Source organism: Salvelinus namaycush, chromosome 10 (assembly GCF_016432855.1).
Source record: "Salvelinus namaycush isolate Seneca chromosome 10, SaNama_1.0, whole genome shotgun sequence".
NCBI classification, from domain to species: Eukaryota; Metazoa; Chordata; class Actinopteri; order Salmoniformes; family Salmonidae; genus Salvelinus; species Salvelinus namaycush.
In genome coordinates this window covers 43005793-43016128 of record NC_052316.1, presented here as the reverse complement: position 1 = coordinate 43016128, position 10336 = coordinate 43005793, and the positions used below count along the sequence as shown (strand labels likewise).

At 45.6% G+C, this 10336-nt stretch overlaps 1 protein-coding gene across 1 annotated transcript in view; it reads left to right on the top strand.

The window, feature by feature from the left end:
- Positions 1-3478: 3478 nt before the first annotated feature.
- The window catches only part of LOC120055043 (protein Niban 1-like), a 36318-nt gene continuing 29460 nt past the window's right edge, over positions 3479-10336 (top strand). Inside the window, exon 1 of the mRNA XM_039002901.1 lies at positions 3479-3658. Within this exon, the coding sequence (XP_038858829.1) occupies positions 3604-3658 (55 nt within the window). The 5' untranslated portion in view covers positions 3479-3603. The remainder of the gene's footprint in view (positions 3659-10336) is intronic.

Genomic DNA, 10336 nt, shown 5'->3' with positions numbered 1-10336 from the left:
TCAGCCAGGGGAATATCGCCGTCCCAAGGCGGAGTTGGAGGCAGCGAAAGCAGAGAGGCGCTGGTATGAGGAGGCAGCGCGGCGACGCGGTTGGGAGCCCGAGAGTCAGACCCAAAAATTTCTTGGGGGGGGGGCACACGCGGAGTGTGGCAAAGCCGGGTAGGATACCTGAGCCAACTCCTCGTGCTTACCGTGGAGTGAGAGGGCGTCGTACTGGTCAGACACCGTGTTATGCGGTAAAGCGCACGGTGTCCCCAGTACGCGTGCTTAGCCCAGTGCGGGCTATTCCACCTCGCCGCACTGGTAGGGCTAGGTTGGGCATCGAGCCGGGTGCCATGAAGCCGGCCCAACATATCTGGCCTCCAGTACGTCTCCTCGGGCCGCCGTACATGGCACCAGCCTTACAGATGGTGTCCCCGGTTCACCAGCATAGCCCAGTGCGGGCTATTCCACCTCGCCGCACTGGCAGGGCTACGGGGACCATTCAACCTGGTAGGGTTGGGGAGGCTCGGTGCTCAAGAGCGCGTGTCCTCCTTCACGGTCCGGTATACCCGGTGCCACCTCCACGTACCAGTCCTCCGGTGGCAGCCCCCCGCACCAGGCTGTCTCTCCGGGTTCTCTCTCCAGCTGCTCCCACCTGTCCAGCGCTGTCAGAGCCTTCCTCCTCTCCAGCGCAGCCTGAGTCTGAACTGCCTGCCTTCCCAGCGCTGTCTGAACTGCCTGCCTTCCCAGCGCTGTCTGAACTGCCTGCCTGCCCAGCGCTGTCCGTCTGTTCCGAGCCGTCAGAGCTGCCCGTCTGTACTGAGCCTTCAGAGCCGTCCAGCCAGGACCAGCCAGAGCCGTCCAGCCAGGACCAGCCAGAGCCGTCCAGCCAGGACCAGCCAGAGCCGTCCAGCCAGGACCAGCCAGAGCCGTCCAGCCAGGAGCTGCCAGAGCCAGCCAGCCAGGAGCTGCCAGAGCCGTCCAGCCAGGAGCTGCCAGAGCCGTCCAGCCAGGATCCGCCAGAGCCGGCCAGCCAGGATCCGCCAGAGCCGGCCAGCCAGGATCCGCCAGAGCCGGCCAGCCAGGATCCGCCAGAGCCGGCCAGCCAGGATCCGCCAGAGCCGGCCAGCCAGGATCCGCCAGAGCCAGCCAGCCAGGATTCGCCCCTCAGTCCGGTGCTGTCCCTCAGTCCGGAGCTGCCCTTCAGTCCGGTGCTGCCCTTTGGTATAGTGGGATTGACATGGAGGGTGGCCATTGGGAGGAGGCCACGGAAGCGGGGTTTGACTATGGTGGGGTGGGGACCACGACCAGCGCCAGAGCCGCCACCGTGGACAGACGCCCACCCAGACCCTCCCCTAGAGTTTATGCTGGTGCGCCCGGAGTTCGCACCTTAAGGGGGGGTTATGTCACGTTCCTGACCTGTTTTCCTTTTTCTTGTATTTATTTAGTTGGTCAGGGCGTGAGTTGGGTGGGTTTGTCTATGTTTGATTTTCTATGTTGGGATGTTTGTGTTCGGCCGGGTATGATTCTCAATCAGAGACAGCTGTCAATCGTTGTCCCTGATTGAGAATCATACTTAGGCAGCCTGGGATTCACATGTGTTTTGTGGGTGTTTGTATCTCGTGTCAGTGTTCGTACCACACGGGACTGTTTTCGGTTTTGTCACGTTTGTTGTTTTGTATGTTTAAGTGTTCAGTTATTGTTCATTAAAATATGACCACTTTCCACTCTGCATATTGGTCTGATCCTTCTCACCTCTCCTCCTCGTCCGAGGAGGAGGATTACGACAGCTGTAACAAGTACAAAATATTCCAAAACATGCATTCTGTTTGCAACAACGCACGAATGTAATACTGCAAAGAATGTGGAAAAGCAAATAACTTTTTTTTTTGCGTCACACACTGGGAGATTAATTCACCTTTCAGCAGGACGATAACCTAAAACACAAGGCCAGATATACACTGGAATTGCTTACCAAGATGCCATTGTATGTTCCTGAGTGGCCTAGTTACAATTTTGACTTATATCGGCTTGAAAATCTATGGCAAGACTTAAAATGGCTGTCTAGCAATGATCAACAACCAACTTGACAGAGCTTGAAGAATTTTAAAAAGAATAATGTGCAAATATTGTACAATACAGGTGTGCAAAGCTCTTACAGACTTACCCAGAAAGACTCACAGCAGTAATCGCTGCCAAAGGTGATTCTAACATGTATTGACTCAGTGGTGTGAATACTTATGTAAATTAGATATTTCTGTATTTCATTTTCAATAAATGTGGAAATATTTCTAAAAACATGTTTTCACTTCGTCATTATGGCATATTGTGTGTAGATGTAGGGGAGAAAAATCTTAATCCACTTTGAATTCAGGCTGTAACACAACACAATGTGGAAAAGGTCAAAGGTTATGCATACTTTCTGAAGGCACTGCAGCTGTAGTTTATGGTTCCCTGAGGTCCTATGGTTCAGAGAGAGGTGCTAGGGAGGAGGAGGAGACAGTGAAAACACACACATAAAATACATGAATGTTTGTCCTTAAGGAAGGATGAGGGGAGGAACGATTGCTCAGGCACATAGTAGGCTTTTTAGTTGGGTGGAGTTGGCTGCTGCTCCCATAACGAGCTGTCTCTGGTTGTGTTAACTAGAAGGTCTATAGTATTTTCCATAGGCCTACAACTTAGACTGATGTTATCATTTTGCCAAAAATAAAAGTTGAGCCTCCTGGCATGAAGCTAAAAGAATATAGGGGGAGAATGCATAGGGCGTTGGCTTAGCACAGTTAAACGGACCCACGCAAGGTCCGAGCGAGGATTTATAGCACTGTGTGTTGTTTTATAGCACCATTAAATGCTCCAGGGGTAATTCCGTTAGCATTTTGGCACGTTTTTCTAGATTTAGAACATAAAATAACATTTATAAAGCAAACATTATCCCTTAGGTCTAGCACAGCAAATACTTCCATTGTTTCATCACATGTTGCAGAACAGTGATTAAAACGTTTGTTCAGTGACTGAGTTGACAAGGCAAATAAAATACAATTTATTTTTTCTCATCCTTGGTAAACAACAGCCCTTCCCAATAATGCAAAGACAAAGAAAGTTGAGAAATAATAGAAAAGTAAATGCTTTTTTTGAGTTTCTCAGGAAAAAAATCACATGGAAATGAGTAATAATGTTACAAAATGTACATTTTAAGCTAAAATAATGCAACAAAATCCTTATTTTTTATGATAAAAGTTTCCCTTCCAGACAAGGATTGTCCAGAATCTCTGAGCATATTTCTTGCTATTCTATACATTTTTCCATGAGACAGAATTTTAATAGAATTTTAAGAATTTTTACTTTAATATATATCTTGGGGGGCTCCGGAGTTCGGGCTGCGGGGGTGTGTGCTAGACCAGTGGCATAGTGTGAAAAGAATGAACGAGAACGAGGAAGTAGCGCTTATGGGATGGGGAGTTCACAATAACAGCTGGCATTGAATGACAGTCACTGGGAGAGAGAGAGAGAGGGAGAGAGAGGCATCTACACTGTGCGACGCAGCGATCGATACGAGAGACTACACCGGAGTTACCCAACGTGCAGAGAGTAGACCCTTGTCCACATCAGCTCGCCACCATGGGGATATCACCGTCCAGCCTCCTGGATGAAAGTAAATCCAACTACATAAGAGGTAAAGGACGCTTTTTCAAATGATTATGTGAGCTCTTACCTTTCGCTCCACTATAGACGCGTTAGCGCGGTAAACATTTACTGGAGACGGCAAGCTTAGGGTACGATTATGCCACTGTTTTCCATTGACAAAATTTGACAAAGCAATTTATTAAACTTTTTTTTACTTCACGATTCACACTGTCACACTGACACTTGAGGTGACCCTAGTCTACCGTGTAAAATGAGCAAATAAAAAATTGCATTGTCAATCATCTGAGAAAGATCTCACATTAAAAAAATGGATGGAATGTAGGATCATAACTACACTGTCTGGTGTTAGGATCATCCTGGATCATAACTACACTGTCTGGTGTTAGGATCATCCTGGATCATAACTACACTGTCTGGTGTTAGGATCATCCTGGATCATAACTACACTGTCTGGTGTTAGGATCATCCTGGATCATAATTACACTGTCTGGTGTTAGGATCATCCTGGATCATAACTACACTGTCTGGTGTTAGGATCATCCTGGATCATAACTACACTGTCTGGTGTTAGGATCATCCTGGATCATAACTACACTGTCTGGTGTTAGGATCATCCTGGATCATAACTACGCTGTCTGGTGTTAGGATCATCCTGGATCATAACTACACTGTCTGGTGTTAGGATCATCCTGGATCATAACTACACTGTCTGGTGTTAGGATCATCCTGGATCATAACTACGCTGTCTGGTGTTAGGATCATCCTGGATCATAACTACACTGTCTGGTGTTAGGATCATCCTGGATCATAACTACGCTGTCTGGTCGATGTGGCTCTAGCCTGCATCATGTTATATCAGTAGCCTAGATATTTGACAGCAAAGACATACTTTAACTTTCATGTCATGGGAATTATCCAGTAACAGTATAGGGTCTGTCTGTCTGTCCGTCCGTCCATCCGTCCCGCCCGCCCGCCCGCCCGCCGTCCTGTCCTGTCTGTCTGTCCAGTTGTATCTGGCAGTGCTTTATCAGGTCAGGTCAGTCCTGTCATTCTAGCCCTGCAGGCAAAAAGTTGAAAAGTGAGAAGTAGTCAAAAAAGTGCCTGGACCTGTTTTACCTTTCTACCTCTCTTCAGGTTACTGTGGTGACTATTGAGAAACATACGGGTGGGGACAGTGGACAAAGGATGATGTGTTTCTCATTCATTGTGTGTGTGTGTGTGTGTGTGTGTGTGTGTGTGTGTGTGTGTGTGTGTGTGTGTGTGTGTGTGTGTGTGTGTGTGTGTGTGTGTGTGTGTGTGTGTTTGGCGGAAGGTGCTAATGGAAAGTGCTTAAACATGTCATTCTCAACCATTAACAATCATCCGATATTAATAATTACACTGTCCAAAGCGATGATGCCTCTTTTCATTGTGATAACGTTCCTTACTCCTCCAACAAAAGCCTCAGTGGCCAGATTTGGGTGGCAGTGGCAGACAGGGTTTGTTGTTTGAGCTAGTGATGCCATTACCGAAATGTGGGTGTGTGGGTTCCACCCTGCTGTGAGTGTGTCTGTATGATAATACATGATTCACTCTAGAAGAAAAAGAAACACACACCTATTTAGGCGAGGTGCTGGCTAGCGGAGTAGAAAACTTGAAAATAAAGGAGAGCCGCACACTCTAGGAGCTCAGATGCAAAAATGTAATTACCAACGTTTCGACAGCCAAGCTGTCTTCATCAGGGTATATTCACAAACACTGCGGGATGACTCGTTTATATAGTGTCAAAAGACACACAGGTGTCTGTAATCATGGCCAAAGACACACAGGTGTCTGTAATTATGGCCTAATATCATTGGTTAATTCTCAAATATTAAGCTAAGCTTATTTATTTATTTATTTATTATTTATTTATTTATTTTTTATTTTACCCCCTTTTCTCCCCAATTTTCGTAGTATCCAATTACTAGTAATTACTATCTTGTCTCATCGCTACAACTCCCGTACGGGCTCGGGAGAGACGAAGGTCGAAAGCCATGCGTCCTCCGAATCACAACCCAACCAAGCCGCACTGCTTCTTAACACAGCGCGCCTCCAACCCGGAAGCCAGCCGCACCAATGTGTCGGAGGAAACACCATGCACCCGGCTCCCTTGGTTAGCGCGCACTGCGCCCGGCCCGCCACAGGAGTCGCTGGTGCGCGATGAGACAAGGATATCCCTACCGGCCAAACCCTCCCTAACCCGGACGACGCTAGGCCAATTGTGCGTCGCCCCACGGACCTCCCGCTGCCCTAGTGCCCTAGACCACTGCGCCACCCGGGAGGCCAGCTAAGCTTATTAAATATCGGTGATACTATCAAGAGCAGTGTGCGGTTTCCTTTTTCCTTCATCTTGTTCAATTGTTGCCATGCACCTGCAAATAAGATTGCTCAGATGTGCGAGTTCCTTTTGAATTTTGTAATTCTCAAATATTAAAATGGCATATAAAGAACAGCATACAAAAAACAAATGGATAGCATGCGATCATAGATTAATTTTAGACTACACAAGCTTACAAACAATTACCATGGCAAAGTCACAATAATCACAAGAATGGCTTAAGATCAAAGTCTACGTTGAGACCGAAGGGAGCAAGGGTCTTTAAGTTAAAGATCCAGGCAGCCTCTCGTTTTAACAATAAATTATCAAGGTCACCCCCTCTCCTAGGGAGGGTGACATGTTCAATGCCAATATAACGCAGAGACAAAATCGAGTGGCCTGCCTCCAAAAAGTGGTCCGCAACTGGGTAAGTCAAGTTTTTGCACCTAATGGTGCTACGATGCTCTGAGATACGTACTTTTAATTCACTAACAGACAACCCTACCCGATAGAATGAAGCTTCTCTCATTACTAAGTGTCATCATTACCCTTCTCAAGAGTCTTGAAGATTGTCACGTTCCTGACCGGTTTTCTGTTATTTTGTATGTGTTTGACGGTCAGGGCGTGAGTTTGGGTGGGTAGTCTATGTTATGTGTTTCTATGTTGGTAATAGGGTGACCTGATATGGCTCTCAATTAGAGGCAGGTGGTTTTCATTTCCTCTGATTGAGAGCCATATTAAGGTAGGTGTTTTCACACTGTTTGTTTGTGGGTGGTTGTCTCCTGTGTCTGTGTCAGTGTATGTTACGCCACACGGGACTGTTTTCGGTTTTGTTTGTTCGTTCGTTTTATGTAGTCAGTTTTCCTGTTCATGCGTTCTTCGTGTTTCATGTAAGTTCGTCGTTCAGGTCTGTCTACGTCGTTTATTGTTTTGTAACATTTCAAGTGTTCGTCGTGTTTTCTGTTTTGTTAATTAAAAATCATGTCGTATCAAACCGCTGCATTTTGGTTCAATCCCTGCTCCTCCTCTTCGGATGAAGAGGAAGAGGAAAGCCGTTACAAAGATGTTGTATTAATTTGAATTGTCAGATGAAGTCATGAACAATATCTGAGGTAACACTATATACAGTTACCTGACTGTCACAGAGCCGGGCTCCCTCCAGAACATAACTGACTTCTGAATTACTGCAATGTATGTGATCCATGATATCAATATACATGAACAATCATCACTGACAATGGACACTGAATCAGTCAGAGAGCATATGCTGCTGCTGCCTATGAAAAGCACAGAGTCAAATGAAAACCATATCCTTGGGCCACTTGAGCTGGCGTGTGATTGGCCTGTAAACTCTAGCGCCTCATGGTCCTCTGAGCTCAGGACACAAAACATGTAAACATGACCAATAGCACAGAAATACAGGATACATTATTGTTAGAGATTTTGCTTTTTCAGGAAGTACATTTTTTTTAGCAGGCATTTTTTCTCTTTGATTGAATAGTCAGCTTGCCATTCTTCTGCTGTTGCCAGTTTCCCCCAGCTGGAATGACACAATCTCTGAGATATTCAAACGCTTGGCTCAAGCTAGAGTGTTTCTGCAGAGACTAAGCAGCGCTGCTAGCGAGCCCACCTGTTGTTTATTCAGGCTTGTTGACTGAGTGGTCAGCGCTGTGTATTAAACAAAGAAAGACAAATCAACTCACATACAAACATTGATCCATCAAGCTTCCAGTTTGAATGGCAAAGAGTTTCTGCACGATGTCTGACTATTGAATTGTGTCATGGTATGGTTGAGTTCCGTGTGCAGTAGAAACTGTGGTTGTTATAAATGAAAGTGGCTGTTTTTATCTGACAGAACCAAGCCAAACTACAATGACGCAGTCAATCCTCTTCTATGGGGCAACACATAAAAGGGATGTCGGCTGGTATGACATCACCTGAAGAAAATGTTTGTTTTCCACACAGGCAAGCTGTGTTTTTGTTAGCATGATGCCACTGTGTGGTACTGCCAAAGATTTTTAGAACTATACCAAGATAGAGCACAGCCTGTCGTTTCAAATGGAAACAAATGAGTCATAGTGGGCAGAACATACAAGGAGGTGGGCAGAGCCAAGCACAAGATAGCGAGATCCTATTGGCGCATTCTAGCGCATATTTGCATATTACCATTACGGAATGCCTACTCTGTGAATTGCGCTTGTGCAATAGCTCAATTCGCCTTTTCACTCCTTCTAAACAATGCAATTTTTTGAAACTTTGGAAAAGGGTAATGTTGATTCAGTTTTGGAAACAGAAAACTGTATTGAGATCAAATGTTTTATTGATGAGAAAATTTGCAGAATGTCAGCCAAAATCCATCTGCTTCCATCTTCTCCCACTGCCGGCCACTGGGCTTTCTCACTACCATATTTGGTAGTGAGTGGAAACGCCAAGCGGATGCTTCACATTTATACATCTGGTGAACTATCTGTCTCATTGTTCTATCTGTGGTGCTGCTACAACACTAGACACATTCCCATGATCAATGCCCAGGTTTAGGTCAGTTAGTACTTTGAATGACAGTGACTAGTTGTTAGAAGTTGTTTTGAGTCATGGTTCATAAAAAGCTATGTTACAGCTTCAACCCCAGACCTCCGTAATACTGCAGGACCAGGTTATGATAGTTAACCTATGGCAGTAACAGTTCTTGTGGTATCAAGTTGTGTTACACACACATACAGTACAATACATAACGCACACACAGGCAGTGGACGGGATTGCACAATGTCCTAGTCATTTCTTATATTAAACAGTGTAGATTTTTTCCATGGGGAAATATTGGACTTGCTTCTGGCAGTCCATCAATATCGATGATGACGTTATATTGTTATAACACTCATGAATCCCAGCATCCCATGGCTCCCTGATGTCATTTCACAGCCCTCCCACAGGCACACACACTACTACTGCCGAAGAAGCCTGTAGGGAAAGCATGTTCCTATCACATCACTGAGGTCACCAGCCAGTAAAGCAGCACAGACTCAGTTTGTGTTTATGTGTGTGTGTGTGTGTGTGTGTGTGTGTGTGTGTGTGTGTGTGTGTGTGTGTGTGTGTGTGTGTGTGTGTGTGTGTGTGTCTGTGTCTGTGTGTGTGTGTGTGTGTGTGTGTGTGTGCCGATGCTCTGCAAATTGAGCCAAACCCACATCCCCAAAAAAAACTCCCTCTAAAAATTCAAATAATCTCATCTGAACACAAAACCCTTTTCACCGTGACAACACCTACTCCACAGAACTAGGTTGAAGAAGCTCCTTTACATAATGGGGTGATGAATGGGGTTGTGGATGGGTGATGTAATGGTATAGCCTGTTGAGCTTGCCATCCAACAGCACAACACCATTAACACACAGGTGTAACCTCCTGCCTATGACCCTGCTCTGGGTCGGTCTGCTGATTGCTGAGCGCTCAATATTTAAAACCACTACCAACATTTGTTTATTAGTATTTTCCCTTTCAAAGCACAGCAGACATGCAAATGCTGTGTGACAGGCTGTTAGCAGCCAGCAGGGGGGAGTGACTAGAAGACTGTCTCATTGACACACACCAACACACACTACTTCAGAGGCTGAACATATGGTCTTTAGAACGCTGCTCACATAATGACTGGAAAAGACGTGACATAAACATGAACTTTTACTGCTTGTGACCTGCATGGCAAGTAGGCCTGGCTATCAGCATCTTTACACTCTGGTCTACAGAGAATGGCTTTATAGATAGGTTGTATGGATCATGTGTTGGAGGATGTTAAAGACATGCTCTGGAACTTTGGTGACCACTAAGTCTTTTTTCAGCCTCTCGCTTTGGGCTTAAAAGTATACAGAGCACAGGAGAGCACCGGAGAGGTGTCATATAGGTGTCATATAGGTGTCATATAGGAGTCATATAGGTGTCATATAGCCTAACTCAGCTTATCCCCAAGGGGTACACATTTTGTTTTTTTGCCCGAGCACTAGACAGCTAATTCAAATAATCAACTAATCATGAAATGTTGATTATTTGATCACCTGTATAGTGCTCGGGCAAAGACCAAAACATGCACCCATTGTGCCTGAGACTGTGCTGTATGGTAAGAGTGTTCTGAGAGTGTTCTGAGAGTGTTCGGTATGGTAAGAGCGTTCTGAGAGTGTTCTGAGAGTGTTCTGAGAGTGTTCTGTATGGTAAGAGTGTTCTGAGAGTGTTCTGAGGGTGTTATGTATGGTAAGAGTGTTCTGAGAGTGTTCTGAGGGTGTTATGTATGGTAAGAGTGTTCTGAGAGTGTTCTGAATGGTAAGAGTGTTCTGAGAGTGTTCTGAGAGTGTTCTGTATGGTAAGACTGTTCTGAGAGTGTTCTGA